General features: G+C 33.2%; 1 protein-coding gene across 1 annotated transcript in view; it reads right to left on the reverse strand.

The window, feature by feature from the left end:
- Positions 1-23133, reverse strand: part of Drgx (Dorsal root ganglia homeobox) — a 131420-nt gene that overhangs the window by 14684 nt on the left and 93603 nt on the right. Inside the window, exons 5-6 of the mRNA XM_075297779.1 lie at positions 16890-16994; positions 14115-14596 (exon numbers count right to left, since the gene is read on the reverse strand). Of these exons, the coding sequence (XP_075153894.1) occupies positions 14115-14596; positions 16890-16994 (587 nt within the window). The remainder of the gene's footprint in view (positions 1-14114; positions 14597-16889; positions 16995-23133) is intronic.

Genomic DNA, 23133 nt, shown 5'->3' on the forward strand with positions numbered 1-23133 from the left:
ATTCGTTTCTTACACAATTTTTATTTTTTCAATAAAAAGAGTTATTTTTGAACCAACAACACAGTCCATTTCGTTTATATCAAACACTGTTCTTTTCTGACTTTAGGTCTTTAATAAGACACATTTTACAGTTCATAGTAAAAATTTAATATAGTAGAATGTAATGTTGAAATTTTTTCCGACCATATCTGGAATATATGTACAAAAAAAAAAAAAAAGCAGGGATCGAACCCACGACCCTTGGCATGCAAGTCCGACGTAGCAACCACTGCTCCCCGGTCCCAAACTAAATGTATTTTTCTGTTAAATAAACTTTGTTTAATCGGCTCGTGGGCGCCGCAAGCTATGCTATATTAATATAACTTATATGGATAATTATCTATTGATGACAATAACAGCTACGTAGCTCAGTGGATAGTGTGCTGCCTTACAAATTGCATGGTCCGCGGTTCGATTCTCAGTCCAGGCGAAAGGTAAAAAAAAATTAAAAATTTATAAAATCATATAATTTCTTCTACATTGTTTGTATTGCAGGAAAAGGTGCTAAGAACTAAAAAACTTCGTGGAAGTGAGAAAGATGTGAGGGAAAATGTAATTAGCCAGAAAAAAAAATTTTTGAGTTAGTCTTTATGAAATTGCTTTTACATCCTGGAAAAGAATAAACGTTTATCACAAAAAGTATATACTTTTCTTCCAAATACACTTCCTTTCAACGAAAAGCAAATGAGAAACGAACTTTGTTTGTCTAATATTTCGTTTGGGAGGAAAGAATTATTTTTTTGCGTGCACTTTTCAAACTTATATACATTTGACTAAAGGTTTACAAGCCCTTTTTCCATCTTTGAGCACATTTTGAAATGTGAAATCTTCATCATGTATATTTCTGCCCTTCTAGTTTGAAGTTTCAGTGGCAAATTCAAACATAGTATCCACCTTAAATCTACAATGGAATTAAGCTTATGCTATCTGGTGTGCTATAATTCTGCTCACATCTGTTTGCTAATTGCATTTGAAAATAATTTAGATTGGTCTAATTGGACAAATCTTTATTCAACTTTGTGCATAGCTCTAACTCTGTCTCCCTTGCAAAAATGTTTTCTCGTTTATTCGTTTTTTTGCATTGCATTCTTAATTGCTTCAGATTCAATTGTAGAAAGGTAGCAAGGAAGCGGAGAAGGAGCTAAGCCACTCAGCTATGACTATAGTTTGGGGCAGTAACAGAATTTCATTTGCTTGCAACTTGAGAGCAAAAATTAAAAAAAAAAGAAGAAACAAAAATGGAAAATGTTGTTTGCGTGTAATTAAGCACTCATCCTTTGGTCGTAATTAAATTTTCCCATGTGCACATTCAGGCTTGGAGCAGCGGAGGAGAGCCCTGGTATCCTTGTCGGCATCAACACCATCGTCATCATCATCATCATCATCGTTTCTACAACAATAAGTACGGGTATTTCAAAGCAGGTTGTTGTTGGGCATGACTAAATTCTCTTTTTGGGCAAGGGCAATACAACAACAAAAGCTCTATGGAAGATGATTGCCTTTGGGCTCAAAGTCAGTTCCACTTAACTCTCGAGTACATACGAATATTTTGCCATCTAACATATGTTATTGTTGTTGCTACTTTTGTCTTTCAACATCCTTGCCATATACTTTGGCACGCACATCTTTATATGTATTTGCCTTGATTTCGTTTTTCTTTTTTGAGGAATTATGCAGTTAGGGTAAATATATTGGCCAATATGGAAGATTGATAATTTAAGTAGAAGACAGATGCAATTATGTGCAAGTTTTGTTGTACTTTATTTTATTTTATTCAATTTACTTTAATTTAATTTAATTTACTTTATTCTTTTTTTTTTGGTTAATTAAATTAAATTTGTTGTATTTTATTTTAATTTAATTTCGAGCTATGTTACACTTCTGGTCAATTGTGTATATTTTTGCTCTTCATTTACGAAATTAATTAATCCCTTTAATTTGTAAATGAATTTTCTTAAGTCACAGAAATGATATCAATCGCCAACGCCATTTAAAGTTAATTAAGAAATTAATTCATAGAATAAATTTCTTTTTTTTTGGAAACGTTTTGGTGATAATTTCCTCTGTGTGTAATAGGCCAATTAACCATTCAAAGCTAGTGTCCGCTTCTCGTTATAAAAAAATAACTTTTAAACATCCAAAAACATATTTTCTTGCCTTCACTTGTTTTTGAGTGCACATCATCTAAAAGCAAACTTCTAGCATTGCTAAGAAAAATGCCAACGAGTGTTTTTGAAGTGTAGTAATAATTTTACTGTGTACATTTTGTTGTGAAATTTTCAATATAATTGCAATACGAGAAATGAGATACATTATTTTTATCTCATTTTCCTTATTTGATGCAGAAAAGTTCCTCTCGTTTTTTTTTGTAATTAATAAACAAAATTAAAAAATTTTCACACAAAAACTTTTTTAAATAGAAAACTTTGGCCAAAGATTTTTGTTCTCAAAAAAAAAAAAAAAAAAAAAGAGGAAGAACAACAACAGCAAAGAAAAGTGCTAATAATATGAAACTTTGAAAATTAAGATGCTACATCGTAACACAAACTGTATGGGAGTCAGTGTAGTAGGGAAAAAGAAGTTAAAAAAATCAACGCCTTTAGGCCAAACACATGGTTAATCAACGAAATGAATTCAAAGGAACAACTTTTATAGCGAACCATAATTATACATACTCTGATACACACATATATATGTATACATATAACAATTTGTTTTACGTGTGTGTGTGTGTGTGTGTGTGTGTGTGTGAGGAAGTTAAATTTAATTTCCGTTTGCTGAAATCCATGGAAAATTCATGGCAAATATATTTGCCATGAATTTTGTGGGTGTATAATACAGACATTGGTTTTTATAAAAACCAATGTCTGTATTATACACCCACAAACATACACACACACAAATATACCAAAATTCAGTTACTCTCTTGTGTGCGCTCTCTCTCTCTCTCTCTCTGTTGTTCTTTCATATCAACCCACTCTAAGAAGACTAGGTTATGAAAGCAAACATTTGTATCTGGAGGGTTTGTAGTGTTTGTGTTAGAGGTGTGCACGTGACACGAAATGTTCGTGACTCACGAAAATTTTCGTGACTCACGCGTGAGCCGTGAGTCACGATGGAGTCAATCTCGTGAGCGTGCGTGAGCGTGATCAAGCTGAAAATTTTCGTGCGTGAGCGTGAGTCACGAAAAAAATTTCTTCGTGTATGTGCGTCAGTAAAAATGTTTGATAATTACACTCACGAAAACAAAATCACCCTCACGATTTGAATCACGATAACTACTTTAATCACGCTCACGATTTAAATCACGCTCACGATTTTAATCACGCTCACGATTTGAATCACGCTCACGACTTGTATCACGCTCACGATTTGAATCACGCTCACGAGTTGATTCACGATCTCGATTTGAATCACGATCACGATGCCAGTCACGCCCACGATTTTAATCACGCTCACGACATTGGTCACACTCACGACTTTGGTCACACTAAACCTTCCAATGTATGGATTGTGTAATAGTTTTTTTTTCTCATTTAAAATTAATTGATTAAAAAAGTAATGTTGATGCGCTGGTTTTCGGTGCAAAAACCGAGTATAGTGCCGTTCCTTAAACAATAAAACCTTTTATAAAATATTGCTTTGTTTTTTTTTTTTTTTTTCTAACGAAAATGAGAAATATTGTCGAAAAACTGTTCCATAAAAAATTGGTAGATTAAATAAAATTCGAATTAACGAGTAAAGTAGAAAGTCGGGCCGGGCCGACTACATCATACCCCAAATCACCCCTACTGAATTAGTGAACATTGGTTGTAGGGTATGATATAGGTTTGGGGAAAACCACATTTCCAGATTTAATAACATTTCTGGGTACATGGGAGTTTTATCATAATCTGAACAGAAATGTCTGATATTAACATACGAGTGTAGTTGATTCTGAACCTACAGAGTTATTTAGTATGCTACTAATATTGAGTCCTTTATTAAAAAAACTGGAAATCGCTCAATTAGTGTGGGTAATAAATTCAAATTTCTGAAAATAGGGTAATTGATTTATGTAATAGCTACATACAAGTCTCAATACGATCGGCTAATACATGTTTATTTCAAATTTGAGCAACATAGGTTAATAAATAAGAGTATTATGGTCAAATTTGGGAAAATCGATCGACGCATTTATATGGGAGCTATATCCATATATTGGTTGATACCACAGATGGTTGCCTTGTGCTAAATTAGAGTAAGATCGGGTATTAGATAAGGCTACTATGGTTAGAAATAAAGTTACAAGGGTACATTTTTCAAAAACGGGCGAAAAATATATATAAGAGCTATATCTAAATATGACCCGATTTGGATTATATTTTGCAGGTTTTGTTGATTTTACAGGAGATTACCTTGGGCTAACCTTGAGTAAGATCGGTTAATAAATGAGGCCACAATGGTCAACAATAAGGTTATAAGGGGCAAATTTTGAAAATTGGGCGCTACATATATATGGCAGCTATATCCAAATCTGCACCGATTTGGATGATATTATGCACATAGAGTCAGTGGATTACATTGTGACAAATTTGACGCCGATCGGTTAGTAAATGAGCGCAATCTGACCCCATTTATCGAAATCGGGCGATACATATACATATTTGGGAGCTATATCTAAATTCAATAGCGTTCGTCCTTGTGCCAATAAAGAGCCACATACCAAATTTAATCAATATCGGTTAATAATTGCGACCGGAATCCTGCGAACAACAAATACATTGACGGACGGACACCAAGGGCTACATCAACTCAGGAGGTGATTCTGAGTCGAACGGTATATATGTATTTTAATTTCCATTAAGTTAACATAGAAACATATTTTAGTTCATTCGTACTAAGAAGTATTCAACCTTTCAATTAAGCCAACTGCCTAAACATTTGAGAATAACAATTCGAAAATTACCAAGAAGTATTTATTTTTGTCATTACAAATAAGTCATTATAACTCACCGCAATGTAATGCAACGTGTAATGACAGCTTTACTCCTGGTAATGCCAATTCTAATGAGATGTGGTTGCCTAGTTTTTGCTGGGTATATATATTATTTATCGTCAAATTAGCATTTCTACAGTTGTGAATGTGCGTATATTCTTCACAAAATTTTTCGTGCATTTGTAACAATTCTCTGTCGCGAGTGTGAGCGTCAAGAACAATTTTCGTGCGTGAGTTTTGGAAAATAAATTCCTTCGTGAGTGTGCGTGAGCGCCTTTGAAATTTTTTCGTGCGTGAGTGTGCGTGAGCAAAAAATTTCTTTCGTGAGTGTGCGTGAGCGTGATTTTTTAAAATAAATCCATTCGTGAGTGTGCGTGAGTGTGAGCGGCTCGAATATTTTTCGTGCGTGAGCGTGCGTGAGCAAAAATTTTCTTTCGTGAGTGTGCGTGAGCGTGAATGCCTCGAATTTTTTTCGTGCGTGAGTGTGCGTGAGTAGAATTTTTCTATCGTGAGTGTGCGTGAGCGTGATTTTTTAAAATAAATTCATTCGTGAGTGTTCGTGAGCGTGAGCGGTTCGAAAATTTTTCGTGCGTGAGTGTGCGTGAGTAAGATGTTTCCGTCGTGAGTGTGCGTGAGCGTGAGTAAAATATTACTCACGTGCACACCTCTAGTTTGTGTGTGTCTGTGTGGGCTTTAATCAGTTTGAGAGTGGAGGTTCTGTAAAAAAGTTCCTACATATAACGAACCACACAGAGAGTGTTGAGAGAGCTGCTGAGTTCTTTTTCTGTTAATTACTTAATGAATAATTAAATATTGGCTTAATTTGGTTATTAAAAATTTTCGAATTTCATCGGTATCCTCGGAATCAGACCAAACCAAATGTAATATGACTGACTACAGCGGATGTTGTTTACCATGGCATGTGCTATATGATGACTATGAACACTGAGGCTCCGGAGATAATGTGCAGATTTATTATTTCATTTGTTTACTCATTTGTTTGTACGGTGGCGTTTGGTTCATTTTTGGTTCGAGCTTTCTGTTAATTGCAAATTTAATAAACCTAAAATTTTTGTAATGAGTAAATGAAGCAACATGGCCAGAGACAGTACAAAATGCCAATGGTAAAATGATAAAGGCTCTGAAGAAGTTGATGTAATTAATATACAGGGCTTTGGTATGTTAAATCAACCAGATGGGGATTTAAAAGCATATACATATATGAAGGGATTTCTTTTTTGTCTTTTAATTATTGTTAATTTAAATATGTTGCAGATTACAATTAAAACTATCAATAATAAAAAATAATAGGTATGTGTTTTACATTTTATTTAGCCTGAAAAACAGGGATGTACTTCCAAAGTTCGTATATGAGGATGGTTCTAAACCAAAATTTTATGCAAAAATTGCAATTCATTTCTGAATATACACTGATGAAATGAAAAGGAAAGAAAATGTTTAAGTAAACTATGGCCAATGTTCCTACATTCAGAATTGCAAAATTTTCAATTGACGACATTATGTTAAAACTTGGCAACATAGCTCTCTTCAATAAGAAGTTCAAATTGAAATTGTTTTGGGGTCCGAGAGTTGAAATACTTTCTTCCTTATAATTAAAATAAATTCTTGCGATTTGCTATTCCAAATATCCGAACATGGAGGTATATCCCCAATGCCAATATGGTAGAAAGATTTTTTCGACAAATTAAAATAAATTTCCTAGACATAATTAATTTTGTTCACTTGTTAATAAAAATTTTGTTTTTATGAAGAAAAATGTCCTTAGCCATTTAAATTTAAGATGGACGCATTTGTGGTAAAACTTAAAAATTTTTATTTTGTGGAAAATACATATTTAGTAAAATTTGAGTTTTTATATTTTTCTCTTATACCCAGAGATGGAATACAGGGAGGAATTTAGTTTGGGGAACATGTAACATGCTTGCAAAATTGTACCACATTCACCATTCAAAAATAATATTTTGCTCATGAAAATCTTTCTTTGCGTGTGTTTAGTTAATTTTCCTAATTCTTATATTAGGGAAAGTTTAACTAAATTAAATAATTTTTTAGTTTTTATTTGATTTTTGGTCGACCTTTTGTTAGAATTATAAATTAATGTTTCTTCAAGCTCGAGGTCTTGTTTTTAAATAGTTTATTTATTGTTCCCAATATTTCGCGATTTCGATTTTGAATCGCTTCTTCAGGGGTTTACAATAGATTTATAGAAATTACATTTCATAAATATCACAATATTAAACGTTTTATAATTTGAATAAGTGTACATACTAATAACATTTAGTTATTAATTTAAAATAGTATTATAAAGTAATATAATTGTACAAAAATCGGACAGACATATCTTAATCTTATTTTACAAGTACCAACCAATGACTTACATAAAAAAATACAATATTTAAAAACAAGACCTCGAGCTTGAAGAAACATTAATTTATAATAAATAATTTCTATAAACAAAATTGCGGTTAAACTGGTTTTAGTGACTATTTTTTTTAGTATTGCGAAAAAAGTTGGAGGTGCAGACCTTACCCCGGTGTATGGCCCTTATATAGACAACCTACTCTGTGTATCGCAGAAGACTGTGGTCAGTATTTTCCCTTCCAATGGGAACGTTTTCGCCTATTTCACAGTCGTCCACCGTTTCGGCTATGTCTTAGTTCCTGGTGTGTATCCGTGGATCCATATTTCGTAATTACGAAACTCCTTCGGATTGCCGCTAAAAAAGGTAAACCCTGCTCTAATATGGTCGCGGTTGTGCCTGTCATTCATAGTGCACAGTACTGGGACACACATCTCGCTAACATATTTATATTGTCGTTCAGGTTATGACCCACACTCTGTGTTAACGTTGCGTCACATTAATTTGCCACTTTTTCAAACTTTGTTTTTCGTACATTACTTTTTATATTTTTGTGCCACCCTTTTCTCAAGTTGTGAAACTATTTAATTAATTCATTTTATGATGTAGCATATTTTTGGAATTTTCATCGAAATTCTGTTAAGATTACGGATGAGATCGGTGAAATAATGCAGATTATATTCATGATCAAATGGACACCGTCTAAAACTATGAACATAAAGCTATCTGTAGTAGGGAAATCTTGTTACTCTTCTGAACTGTCAGATCCAAATGGAGACTTTTGGTGAAATCGAGGTAAATAATTGAAATTTAATTTTAATAGAGCGATATCGCAATTCTATTAAGAAAAACTGATATAATTGCATTCAATTTGTAGTTTATTATGAAAAAATTTTGGGGTTTTTAGTTAGTACTTCGCTAGCCTTAAGCCCAAAGTTAAAAAAAAAAAAAACAAATCGAATATAGAAAATGTATGCATTTGGTTTTAAAACCTTGATCCCAGTTCTAGAGTGTAAGTTCTTGGCCGCCCCTGCCAATCATATTCCCATTCAAACAGCTAATGGAAGAAAGTGTATTCCACAGGAAATCGTTATATCGTAACAATCTAGCACAGCCCATTTGAGATGCGAATTAAATTGTCCGTGGCTAAATATGTGCATATGTATTAAACAATTCATTAATGATAAATAAACATAGAGATAGAGTGTGACACACTCACAAACACACAACAGCAAAACGGATGTGATGCGTATGGTTTCTGTTGTACAACAAAAAATTGCCAACTTAACGCCTTTTGGCAGCACAGTGGGGAATCATAAACTCAGACAGAATGGCATCATCATCGTCATTGACAAAGAGCAGGGAAACTATAACAGAAGCCACTAAAAAGTGACAGAAAAAAACCCAAAACACGGCAGGACATTTGAAAAGGACCCCCATATTGGTCAGGCGTTAGGCACACACCAAAAACCAAGTCAACCACCAGAATCCAAAAAGATATATAGCCAAAAGGCATATAATTCTCTGATAAAAAAAAATCAACAAACCACCCATGGTCCATTGTTGGTATTGTATAACGACTTTGGGAATGCTAATGGGGTGTGGGGAGTCAGAACAACAATTCCAACATTCAATCATGACAAAATGATTGTGCTAAATTTAATGACTCTCAACACGACGCAAAAGCTATTCCTGCGAATACAACAGAAAAAAAAACAAAACCACAAACACTCAATGAAAGCATCAAACACGGAAGGATAACACACACACACTACAGATGATGAGGATGATGTTGATCCCCTTTTGGGCTTAACAGATGCATTGATTTTCCATTTTTTTGTTGTTGTTTGCTCTCTTCTGTGACAACAGGATAATTTATCAAATTTCATATCGTGTGACAGAATAGCCTTCCTCTTCGTCTCACCATTAGCAGTAAATTTCGACCAACTCCCAGCATTTTTCATAATCTGTGGGTGTTGTCGACAAAATCATTCCAATTTGGTTTTTTTTTGTCTGCAATTATGTATAAGTTTTTGTAATTCAAATTTATATTCGTATTTTATGTAAAAATTGTTTCCTGAATGATGTCATAGTTTTTGTATCCACTTTAATCAGACAAATAATCAACTGATGATGATGTTGGATAATATTATTATTAATTGATATAGTTTTGTAAGAGTTTTTACATAAAAAACATTTATCCAATACAAATAAGAAAGCAAAAGATGAAGCTTTCAATTATGAATTAATAAAAATGATTGTAATTTTATATTATAAATAAAAAATACATTTCTAAATATTTTACGGTTTCAAAATAAGATAAAACAAATAATCTTTTTGAAAGCAAACATAATTATGTTTGAAAATAGCCTTTAAAAATATTATATGCTAAGAAATATAAAAGAGAGAGATATAGAGTTTCTAAACAGAAACTGCCCCCGTTCACTTATGAAGATTCATAAGTGATTAGGCCCCGAACTTTCCAAGTTTTTCAAAAATTTGCAGAAAATTTGAAGTCAATAACTTCAATTATCATAATTCGAAATGCGGGGATAAGATTAACGCCATTTTGAGCTCAGGGATTCCCACATATGTCACTAAAAAGTTAAAATAAATTGTTTCATTACATTATTTTAAAAATTGGGAACCGAAATCCCTTTTAGTTGTCTTTCAGAAATACTCTCTTTGGATTCTGTTATTTCGATTCAATAAAAAGTGATAATTATTAAGTAAAGTAGTACACAATTTTATTAAGGATCTCCTTTTAGTCATCCAGAAAAATTGTAATAAAGTGGAGACCAGTGTTGGGCGTTATTCAATAAATTTTTATTCAAATAACAAATAACAAATAATTTTTTATTCGTTAGTTTTCATTTGGAATTTTTTGAAATCAAATTTCAACTGTTATCTGTTTATTTGTGTCACAAATAATTATTCGTCATTCGTTAGTTGTTATTTGTCATACAAATAATAATTTTTTTGAATCGAAAAAAATAAATTGAATTTATTGAATTCTAGGAATGGAACCGGAAGGTACAACATCCAAAAATAGTGATTCAAGTGAATCTGGTTTTTCCATTTTTGATGGAAAATTCTACAGAATTTTAGAAGACAGAGTAAAGAATATCAGTGCTGTGTGCGTGAAATGTGAGCCTGATTTTGTTAAGATAAAAGGAGAGAAAAATTCAATATCAAACTTCATATCTCACCTTAAGAGGCGACATGGTAAGGATGCGTTTGAAGAGTACCAGAGCTATAAATGCCTAAAACGTTCTCAAGCGAAGGAGGTAATGAGAAACAAGTGTGCAAGAGACAAACAAGGCAAGCATCTGAGTCTCTTTGAGTTGAACGAAGAAGTTACAAAATTCGTAATTGATTCGTTGGTGCCTCTTAGAGTAGTAGAAATATGTGAAGGATGTCGTGAAATAGATAAAAAATTTCAGAGCCATGTGGTGGAAACTAAGGTAAAACTTAAAGAGAGCAAGTTTGTTTGTACAACTGCTGATATTTGGTCATCACATGAGCGAAGTTTCTTTGGAGTTACTGCTCACTGGATACATTTAGGCGACCTGAAAAGGGAATCAGCGGCGCTTTCATGCAGACGTTTTAAAGGTGTGCATTCGTATGATAAAGTGGCTGAAATCCTGAATGAAATACATTTTTGAGAACTTTTTTTTTCACATACGTATATTATTTGAATCTTTCGAATAACAAAAAAAAAGATAACAAATACATTGAAGTTATTTGTTTTCACAAATAAACGAATAAAAAAATATTTGTTATTCCAAATAAAAACTAAATCGAATTTATTCGTTATCTTTTTATTCGTTATTTAGAATAAATTTTGACCAACACTGGTGGAGACCTTAATGATTTTTATAAAATAAATGATTTTTTATGAAGATAGGGGTATGTGGGTATGGGGAAGTGACCCCGTGCTTTCGACAACCAAAAGTAAAAACGCGGACAATCAATTATCATTCACTCATTATATCATTCGCCTTTAATTTTCCGGTTAATTCACTTTAATTAGCCTAGGATACTTCTATTCTAGGAAGAATCCTATATAAACTCACATAGGCACCAAAGTAGTAAGCTTCCATTTTTCAACAGTTTGTATAAACACAAAACCTGGTTATCCTACTTTGATTTCGTAAATAACTATAATTTTGGTTCCCATCAATGTAAGACGAACTCAATTTCCTTTAGACAAAGACTACAAAATTATTTTTATTGCCCAAGTACCAACTTCACATAATGAACTTTATCCTTTTTCTGTTTGAAGAGCATAAACGAGTTGTAATGAATTTTCAACAGTTAGTTAAACAAGCATACCAATATCATTTCTCCCCCTCATTCATCGTTGAAGTACCGTAGGTCGACAGTAGCAAATAAATTTGCAATAATGACCATTTTTAAGGATCAAAAACAATCCATGTTGGGGGGTGAAATACCATCTGCCTTATGACTGAACATTGGTTGGGTATCAAACAGATTCCGACATTAACAACTGCTAATTGTCGCATGTATCATTAGGCCACTTTAGAATATCGTTAAACGAGGGGAATAAGTGAACAGGCTATAACACCCAAACATTAAACCACCCATTGAGAGGCCAAGAAGAGCTCTACCAAATATGCACCAGACTCATGAAGTGATTCAATGAAAAAAACCTAAAAGTATGCAATGCCTTTGCTTGTTTGTAAACATTCGCACAAAGTCTCAATGTTTATTCTGTTAATTGTTACCAAAGCACTTGTGATTGCATTTGTGTATGAGTGTTTAGTAAATCATCATGGCCCATCAATGTCAACCCCCTTTAGTTCATGTGTGTGGATGGGTGTGTTTGTGTCATACAGTAGTCAACTTAACAGTGAGTGATTAACTCTCTATGCTGGAGAAAAAATATGGTTGGAGAGAGAGAGTAAGTGATGGTATATAACGGCAATTACGGTTAAGAGTTTTTAATCACAATTTTAATATTCAATAGCTGGGTTGTTTATTGATTCACTGAACTGTTTCGCTTTTTTTTTTTTGTTTGATACCGATGGAGGGTGTAAAATTTAAATTTACTTTTAATTGCTTTGAAATTTTGAAAAGGAATTTAGTGAAGTACTTGGTAATTGCTACAAAAAGGTCATTGTGTGACTTAAAACAAAGTGGCTTTCTAAAAAAAGGTAAGGAGAACAACGGTTCTTGGACATATAAGAGATACTGAAAATAGCTATCGATTTCAAATTTATGACCAAGTTTAAAGATATTTTAAAGAAGTATTTGAATAACATTGTAAACCAATGTCATTATTAGATCGAATGCTGCCATGATGCTGGAAGGGAAACTATTATGAAGGCAAGAACCTGTGTTGCCAGTATTGGGAATCTTTCTCCAAATTGGGGATGTTTTTCGTGGAGGGGGACGAAGTTTTTAAGATGGGGATTTGGAAATTACCATACATTTGGAGATTTTCTTGGGCTGTTTTCAAAATCGGTTTAGTATAATAAATCAGGTTTACAATAATGGTTCACATGAAATTGTTTTCTAAATTATTAAGAATTATTTATTCCACTTGGGCAGCCAAGCGGTAATTTATAATTTTACACAGCTAGGCTAAGATATTGTTCTACAATTATGATAATAATGTCGTAAAGACTCGGGCTTAAATGTTGCTCACAACAGTGCTTATGGACGATGTACTCGTATCCCACAAATATAGAAATTATGAAGATGGCTCACTTTCATATTGATCTACCACCCGATTTTGCTGCTTGAGTATTTAAAAGTAAATTTTCGTTCGTTGAGCATTTGAAAGATGATCACCGCTCTCCTGGTTTTGTGTTTCGAAATCTTGATCTTATTGCAGCCCGCAAACTGGTATGATACACATTTTATATATATATTTTTTTTATAAAAATGTGTCCAAAATGCATAGGGGATTTTTGTGAGAAATTTAAGATCAGGAAAATTACTGGTAACACTGCCTAGAAATGCAAGAAGCACAGTGGTATCAGATATCTTACCATTATTAAATTGATTGGAGTACAATTCGCTATGGTTCAATGGTGAAAAAAGGAAAAATGTGAGATTTTTAATACAAAAAAAAAATAATAATAAAAATTAATTGCTGATGAAAGAACATATTCTATACACTGAACAAGAACTTGTAATTCATTTCAAATTACCCCATTTCAAATTATACCATTACACCACTGTTCATTGAAGCCATTTTAGTTAGCATCAGCCCCACCAAAAACATTTTGTTTAGCAAGTTCTTGTGAAAATTTGCAGGATGCCAACGAAGAGCAGCTCAGCAGTCACTGCTGCATTGCTATTCATTCAATGGGCACACACGTTTATTGTATTCTTTGTTTCCTCCTTTGTGATGGGACAATAACGAAAGGGAAACAACCTCATCTATAGTCCAAAAGTGTTTAACCACTTTCAGTGGTGGTCGTGTGCGTCTACACCAATGTTTTGCCAACAAAGTCAGTCAGCCAGTGTTAATCTTAAACGGATAAAGGTCTTCTGGTATGGCGGAAACATCACGCTCACCGGAAACATTAAGCTTTTTGCTAGACTTTTGTTTAGACCTAATGAGGCTTGAATACTTGAGATTGGCACGTGTCCTACATTAGAGCTGATAATGATTTTATTGATCCTCTCCGGAGGTTGGTTTAAATTTCGTTTTGTTTTTCATTGATTTAATTTCTTTGTACTTACGTTTCATTATTATTGCCTCCATTTCCAGTAGTAGATCCTGCTATTCCTCCACCAGATGATGAATTATTATTACTACTGCCAAATGTTCCAAAGATATGTGTGCCAAAATGATTTGCTGTGGCTGTATTCAATGTCGTTGTGGGCATTGTAGATGGGCCACTTGATCTGGTGGCCAATGATATGGGTCCTCCCACTTCAATTGGTGAATCGGTGTTACGTGAATTCGATGGGCTGTTTGTAGGATTACGTGGAGTTCTTGAACCAGGCGATGGAGACCCGGCACTTATAGATCCCACAGATTGTGACCCAGAATGACCACTATTCATGTGGTTGGAGGAGAGCGGTCGTTCATTATCTGAGTCACCACCCATGCCATGGGGACTATGAGATGATCCTGGTCCCGGACTGTGGGATCTTGGATGTGGTTCATCATCGTCCATTTCGCCTGTTATATCCGGGGATGATTCTCGGCTATCGTGAAGCTAAAAATGGGAAGATAATAATAATAAAGGTTTATAAGGAGAAGTTCAAGTAATAAAATAAAAACTAAGTAACATTTAATTGAATCTCTTTGCATTTTTATATGTCTTTAATTTTTTTATACAAAATTATATTTGAAGAGTATTAAAAAAATATTTGTTTAAAAACTCATTCACATTACACTTCCAAAATCCACTTTAACTAGATTTCAACTGTCATTTGCCCTATAAATAAAAGATTTCAAATCCACTTTTAGTAGATTTCGAGCCTAATGTGAATGAGCTATAAGAGAAATTAACGTCGAATATTTGTATAGGTTGTGGCCATACAAATTTCGCCATATTCTTAGTCGTGGTGAAATTCTGAGTAGATTAGTAGATTAGATCTGATATAAGAAGTAGTTAAATTAAAAATATTATAAAAAAATATTTCTAGTGATCTTTAAAAAAAATCTGTAAAAATTTTAATTTTGTTTTGTTTTTTCTTTAAGTTTTTTTTTTTTATACAAAATTATATTTGAAGAGTATTGAATCACGTGAGTCGTGAACAAAATCTGAAGAAACTCTCATGAATGTGCATGAAAGGGACTGAAACGAATATGTCGTGCGTGAGCAATAAATTCGGTTCGTGAATGTGCGTGAATAAAATTTCTGAAAAATCACGCTCACGGAAAAATTCAAGATTTAATTCTTACTCATGTCTTAACTGAAATTAATTTAGCTGTCGGACTATATTCTATTCATGAATTTTGTTACCTTTGCCCATTCCCGGTTGGAAAATTTTGTGAGTCTTGTGATTTTGTCGTAAGTGAATTGTCGTGAATTGTGCGCGAGTACCGGTCTTGATTTTGTGAAAGTGCGTGAGTGTTAGTAGCTACCACACATATCGTGCGGGAGCTTGCCATTGTGAATGTGCGCTAAATGTCACTCACGCGCACACCTCTAGTGTAGTTACTTCATTCACAGAAAAAGTTTAATAAATATTTGCAATTAAAAAGTTTATTGAAAGATCAATTAGAAAATTAACTGGAACAATAAACTTTTTAATTCAATTAAAAAATAAAGACATGTATCAAAATTAATTTTTAATTAATTTTTAATTATCCGAATTAAAAAATCAAATCGAATACACATTTGAAAATTTATATTCGTTGGCTCATAAAATTTGTAATCAAATCCAATGAACAAATTATATTTAAATTACAATCGAAAAACCTATACAAAAATGCTAAATCATATTATTTTTTTAAAGAAATCAATCCCAAAATTAATGGCAAAAGGAAGTGATCTAAATAATTGTTTATATCCATTAAAAAAATTAAATAAGTTTTGCGATCAAAATCAATTTAAGTTTTATTTAACTGATTTAAAAAATTAATTGTAAGTGTCGAAAATATTAATTAAATTCTCAATCAAGTATGTCCAATCATTTGTGTGATTGATACCATCATTTTCGTGGTTGAGGTAATAAGTATTTGGATAAATTAATTTCGTAGTTGTTTCAGAATTTGTTTTTCTGTTTAATAGTTTCCGAAAATGTTTTAAAATTTCAAGAATAAAACTTTGTAAGAGTCGAAAGTAAATTTTAAATATATGTACGTGGAAAGATTCAAGAGTCCAAAATTCCCAGGATCGTTGTTATGATGCCTTTCCTCTTATTATTTAGGAGCCACCGTAGTGCAATGGCTAGCATGCCAACCTTGCATACACAAGGTAGTGGGTTCGATTCCTGCTTCGACCGAACACCAAAAAGTTTTTCAGTGGTGGATTATCCCACCTCAGTAATGCTGGTGACATTTCTGAGGGTTTCAAAGCTTTTCTAAGTGGTTCCACTGCATTGTGGAACGCCGTTCGGACTCGGCTATAAAAAGGAGGTCCCGTGTCATTGAGCTTAACATGGAATCGGGCAGCACTCACTGATAAGAGAGAAGTTCACCAATGTGGTATCACAATGGACTGAATAGTCAAAGTGAGCCTGATACATCGGGCTGCCACCTAACCTAACCTTCCTCTTATTTGACTTTTTCAATTAAATATTTGATAACTAAGTTCGCCTAAAGTCATAAAAATTTTCTATTTTTTTATATTCTTATACAAATATGGCAAATAATAGTTTTCTGTCTCACGCATGAATAAATATATCCTATTCTAATTTATTTATGCTTATTACTATCTGAATAGTATTGTTTGTTTTCTTCTCCTTTGTGTGTGGAAGCTTCCGTTTCCTCTCTGTCATTTTTTTATTGCTGGGTTATTGTTATTCAAGTGGTAGTTGGTTGCGGTATATTGGGTTTACCTTATCCAATGAAACACCACTACAGTCGCCATTTTCACGCTTGCGTTGTTCATCCTTAAGGCGTTCCGCTTTTCGCCATTTGGCTCGACGATTCTGGAACCAGACCTAAAATTAGACAAAAGAATTTCAATTAATAAAAACCAAAAAACCAAATAATAACAATCAAGGGGATGTCAATATAATTTTGTTACTTTTGTGTATGGTGATACAAAAATACAAAAAAGAGGAAAGAAACCACTCTCCTGAGGTCAAAAAGTAATATTTACATTTGTTTAAATAGAATAGAAGAGAATATCTATATAGTATTCCATATGTTTATTTTATAATGGTCCTCCGCAAAGGATAATAGCAAAGAGGAACGAACAATGAGGAATATTACAAATGTTTTCATTTCGATTGCCCATGGGCAAATAATTTTTATGTCGACACAAAATTGGAAAAGTTTTACAAACTACGGTAATATGACAGCGTGAGATATACTGCATAGAGAGAGAGAGGGATTGGGAGAGTGGGCAAGGGAATCGGAAGTATACTAAGACAACAATACATTTCACGCTTAAATAAAGTTTTAATAATTTTGTTGATTTTTTTTTCTTCAACTGTTTCCACTTCAATACTATCTAGCTCTAAACCTCCTCTTCGAAAAGTTAGAAAACCTTGTAGACATAAGGAATGGGAGAGGGATATGGAGATGTAGGATGAATATTTCCAGGATCCTTCTAACTCTAGTTATTATCGTAAAACAATGAAACAATTCCATTATGCACTTTTCTACCAATTTGCCCATAATAATACCGGAAACTGGGGAGATGCTTGGATGTATATGAATAAATGGGTGTGTGTGTGCATGTAAGAGATGAGGTTGCTTAGTAGTATGTTGGTGCTAAAAGAAAATTGAATTTCTTTTTGTGATTTGTAAAGTTTTCCATTTTGTTGTAGATTAAGGGCAATTTCTAGTTAGTTCGAATACATCTCTCCTCCCACTCGCTCGCTCTCTCTCTCTCCCACTCCATGAAAACTTCCTATATTATCATGTGTTATGGCTGCATAGTTTGTTTTCCTTTCCTCCTGACTAATGAGACAATTAGCTTTACGATTTTCTTCTATGCATGACAATATGATATATTAGCATTTTTCCTTTGGATACCATCACAATTTTCTAACAAATCTTGGGTTCTTGTCATGTGCTCGTCGTATATCCTGTTTTCTTTGTCGATGCTTTTGTTGTTGTTGTTTCCGTTTCCTGTAGACATGATTTGTATATCGGATGGTAAGACGTGAGGGTTTCGTCTGTGATTCTTCACTATGGCAAGAGTTGAGAAACAAATAAATGTGATCGTATTTGCTTAAATATTTAGGGAATAGGATTTAGAAAATATTGTGGAAATTCTAATGTTCTTGTGCACTTTAATAAATATAGCTTTTATACGGAAAAACATATTTATTTAAATTTACAGATGTTCCAAACTATATTTTTTTTTAATATTGGGTAGTCGGAGAAGGGAACAGTCCACCATGAAATAAAATATTGGCAAATTTTAAAAATGTTTAACTAAATTGTATTACAATCGTCAATATCACAAAAATAATAAAGTAAATATTTTTCGACAAATCTAAGAAAATTTTTAGACATTTTTTTTTCATTTGATAAAAAAATGTTGTAGTTTGAAGGAAATAATTGGAGTTCGAGATTGCAAATATGTCTTTGCCATACGAATTCAAGGGTACATTTGGGTTTAAATTTACAAATTTCAAGAAATTCTTAACTATTTTGTGGACCTATTTGTGGTCGTGAACTATTCCGTAAACTAATGCTAAATTTAATTTATTTTTATTGGAAAAAAAATGATTATTTTTTTTATTATTTTTTGGAAATTTTCCAGAGTCTTACTCCTCTTACTGTTCCAGAATCTTACTCTTTTTAAGTATGTCTCAAATATTTTATGTACTAAACGTGGGTATAAAGTTCAATGACCGCACACATAAGTTCAATATGAACTAAAGAAAATTTTCGTACAATTCCCAGAAATAGAAAGAATGATTTTCTTCTTTACTTTCAGTTCATATTAATGAACTGCAGTTAAAATGTATAACAGGGCATTAAATTTTCTTGTGAAGTAGAATTTAGTTAAATTTTCATACGACTTAGTTCAATCTTCCTATAGAACAGATAAGTTTTTGTTGGTGTAGTAAATCTCTATGCTTCATTTGCGTATAATTTTACCCCTTTTTGGTTCATTTAACTAACGTATACAAAAAATTGTTATATTAAACGAAACTTTGATAAAAAACGATTAACAAAAATATAGATAAATTGGCTTTAGTGTCCTAGAGGGTTCACTTTTTTTGAGTATATTTCCAATTAAACTTTAAATCATTTGCTATATTTATAATGAAATTTGTTAGAGTTTTTTTTGAATTTCTTCGAAAATTTTAAACTTTTATCACAAAAAAAAATCGTTTGTTACAAAAGTTTTATTCTTTCTATAAAAAAATTAATTGTGAACCAACAACACAGTCCATTTGGTTTATATCAAGTACAGTTCTTTTTTTTTTGCGTGTAGGCATATATTTCTATCAGTGTCAAATGTTGTGTTTTCTCGGCAACTGCTATAGATAATTTTGACTGACTTTAGTCCATTAAGGGGATTCGGCAGTAACTGAATGAAATGGTGGTACGATTATCAGAGTTATGTTGTGGATTCATCAAAATTTTTCGAGCCAAGCTTTGCCGAATCACCCGATGTATCAGGATCACTTAGACTATTCAGTCCATTGTGATACCACATTGGTGAACTTCTCTCTTATCACTGAGTGCTGCCCAATGACAAGGGACCTCCTTTTTATAGCCGAGTCCGAACGGCGTTCCACATTGCAGTGAAACCACTTAGAGAAGCTTTGAAACCCTCAGAAATGACACCAGCATTACTGAGGTGGGATAATCCACCGCTGAAAAACTTTTTGGTGTTCGGTCGAAGCAGGAATCGAACCCTCGATCTTGTGTATGCAAGGCGGGCATGCTAACCATTGCACCACGGTGGCTCCGGTGGATGTATGTGGTCCCGTATTGTCCGGATGGAACACCAAGTCCATTCTGTTGATCTGTTCATTTCGCTTGAATTTCATAAGTTGTTAAATTAATTGTTGGAGCTCTTTAGGGTGTGTTATCCCCTTTCAGTAATGCTGGTGATATTTCTGAGTGTTTTAAAATTTTTCTAAGTGCCTTCTTTGTAATATGGATCACCGTTCGAACTCGGCTATGAAAGGAATTCCATTGTCATTGAGCTAAAAATCAAATAGGTCAGATCTCTAAGTGAGCTGACGGGCTGGCACTATACACAGAAAAAAGTTCAGTTGTAAAACTGATGCTAAAATTAAATTATATTTATTGCAAAAAAAATTATTTAGTTTTATTTTATTTTTAAAATGTTGTAAGAAATTTTCCCCAGCGCAACGATTTTTTCTTTATTCCAAGTACTATGTCTCTCTCAATTTTCTGAACTAACTGGCAAACAAATAAGTTCAATTCTAACTAAAACAAAAGATGTTTATCGTACACTTCTCACAAATGGTAATAATGAACTACAGAGTGGTTAAAATGGAAATGATTTGGCGCCTAAGATTTTTTCTTTATTTTTAGTTCATTTTTGCTTTTCGAGAAGGACCCATTTCGTAAATGGTATTTAAAAATCAAGAAATGTCAGAAAATGTTCGTTAATTTAATGAATCTCAAAATTTGGAATACAATTTAGTTCAATTTTCGCACGAGATAATTCATTTTTCCAATAACATAGTTTACTTTTTTTTTCTGTGTACCTAAACTAATCTTCGTTCGAGCAAACCTTTCCAATACCACCAAACCATATTTGCATCATGCTACCCAAACATCTAACTTCGTTTTATAGGGACCATTAGGTCCCTGTGGACTTTTTGGATTTTTATTCAACAACTTTTCGCTAGCATAAACCCGGTAAGGTGAATTTGATCAAAAACTATTTAAAAAAAAAAAAAAAAACAAAAATCAATATAAAAAATATGAATCTGGAAGGATTTGTCTAAAAAATAATAAAACTAAAAACAAATCGCTTTAAAAATGGAGTTGCGGCAGCATTCGAACCTGGGTCTCAAGTTATGATGTGTTTCTTATGCGCTTTCCAGACTATCAGTTATTCCGGACGGCAGTGCTCGCGTCGATCATATTCCATATATCGTGCACATTATAAGTTAAGTCCGAAGGCATAATCGATACTGCTCCATGTTTATGAGATCGATAACACATTTACCGATTATTTAGTCATCGCCGACAAGTCGTATCGATCCGACACACTGTAAGATTCTTTACAAACACCGTCATTCCGTCCGGAATAACTGATAGTCTGTAAAGCGCATTAGGTGGCCACTGGTAACCGATGATCGTTTTTCAATTTAATACAGTGATGTAAGATACTGATTACTGGTAATGCTAAAGGAATCAGTTATTGGTGATTATGAATACGTAACTCCATATTATTACTGTTAAGTAATTTGCGCGTGACATGAAATTGTCATGCCAGATGTGACTCACGCTCGACTCACGTGAGTCGTGAACAAACTTGATGTGCTTGAATGGGACTGAAACAAAATTTGTCTTGAGTGAATATGAGTCAAACTAGAAGCTTACGCAGCAACACGCAACATATTCGCGGTGTAATACAAGTTAATGGTTCCATAGTGACTTATGAAAAGTTGTGAATGGGACTTTTCGTGAATCGATATGTCACGGGAATTTTTGTGATGAAAGTTGTGTGAACCACGAAAATTGTCTTGAATAACGAAAATGGTGGTGAATTGTGCGTGAGCGTAAACACAAACAATTTTTTTCTGATTCAATCACGAAATTAATTGATCCAATTAATTTTTTAATTGAAATGTCTTCAATAACAGAAATGATAGTATAAATTAAAAAAAAATTATTGAAGGTCAATTAAAAAATTAATTGAAAGTCGATTAAAAAATTAATTGATCCAAATAAAAAATTAATTGTTACTATCAATTTTTGTGATTGATTTTTGTTTCACTTAGAAAATTTGTTGAGCCAATTAAATTTTTAATTCAATATTTTTAAAGCTCAATTAAGACTTTAATTGGAAAAATTTTCGTGAAAATTTTTTCTGTGTATTTAAACTAGAGGTGTGCACGTGAGTAATATTTTACTCACGCGCACCCACGACGGAAAAATCTTACTCACGCACACTCACGAAAAGAAAATTTGTACTCACGCACACTTACGCACGATAATGTCATGACTCACGAAAAGTACCGTGACTCACGAAAAATGTCGTAACTCACAAACAGTTTTTTGAGTAATTTACTTTAGCAACGTGTCTGAAAAAATGAGCATTATTAAAATCGAGAGCGTTATTACACTCTTAACATCCCAGGTGTCACTAAAATTGTAAAAGAATTTAATTCTTAAGCGTTTTATGTTGGTGAGCGGGATTATTTTCGTGAGCCTAAATCTTTACTCACGTACACTCACGAAGATAATACTTTCGTGACTCACGCTCACGCACGACATTTTAGTTTGTTAATCACGCTCACTCACGCCGTTTCCATGAGCGTGACTCACGACTCACGTGTGAGTCACGAAAATGATCGTGAGTGAATTTCACTCACTCTGTTAAGTTGTGTGTGTCTAGTTTAATTCGGACTTGTGTAAAAATATTTCAATTCAATTGTTAGCCTTAAGCAGAAAATATTTGGGCATCTCACATCCTTTCAAAAAGAAACACACAATTACACAATCATGACATCACAACAATTACAACTACATATAAAAGGACTCTTTATAATATTCTCCTTTATGGAATAATGCAATCAAATTGAGAATATCTACTGACATTGTACACTTCGTTCCCCTACCGTCACTCGTCTCTAGTTTTGGGTAGACTTGTGATAGTAACCGTTACCTACGGAGCAAATGGTCTCTACAAAACTCCCTACACCCACCATTAGCATTTTCCAATTTTGAGTTTTCTCTGTAACACTCAGATATACCAACATTCCATTGTTTCATGTTATGCTTGTAGACTTGTATTTTTTTTTTTTTGTTCTCCTTCGGAGAGACCCTTTTTTAAGTATCTCCCCCAAGTCAAGCCATAGTCAATTTATTCATTTTTATATTGGGTATTTTTTCCATTACTTTTTTTTTATGTTGTTGTTGTGTCTGTCTCTACTGATAGCTGTGGTAGTATAAGTGAGAACT

Source organism: Haematobia irritans, chromosome 2 (assembly GCF_050003625.1).
Source record: "Haematobia irritans isolate KBUSLIRL chromosome 2, ASM5000362v1, whole genome shotgun sequence".
Classification (NCBI taxonomy): Eukaryota; Metazoa; Arthropoda; class Insecta; order Diptera; family Muscidae; genus Haematobia; species Haematobia irritans.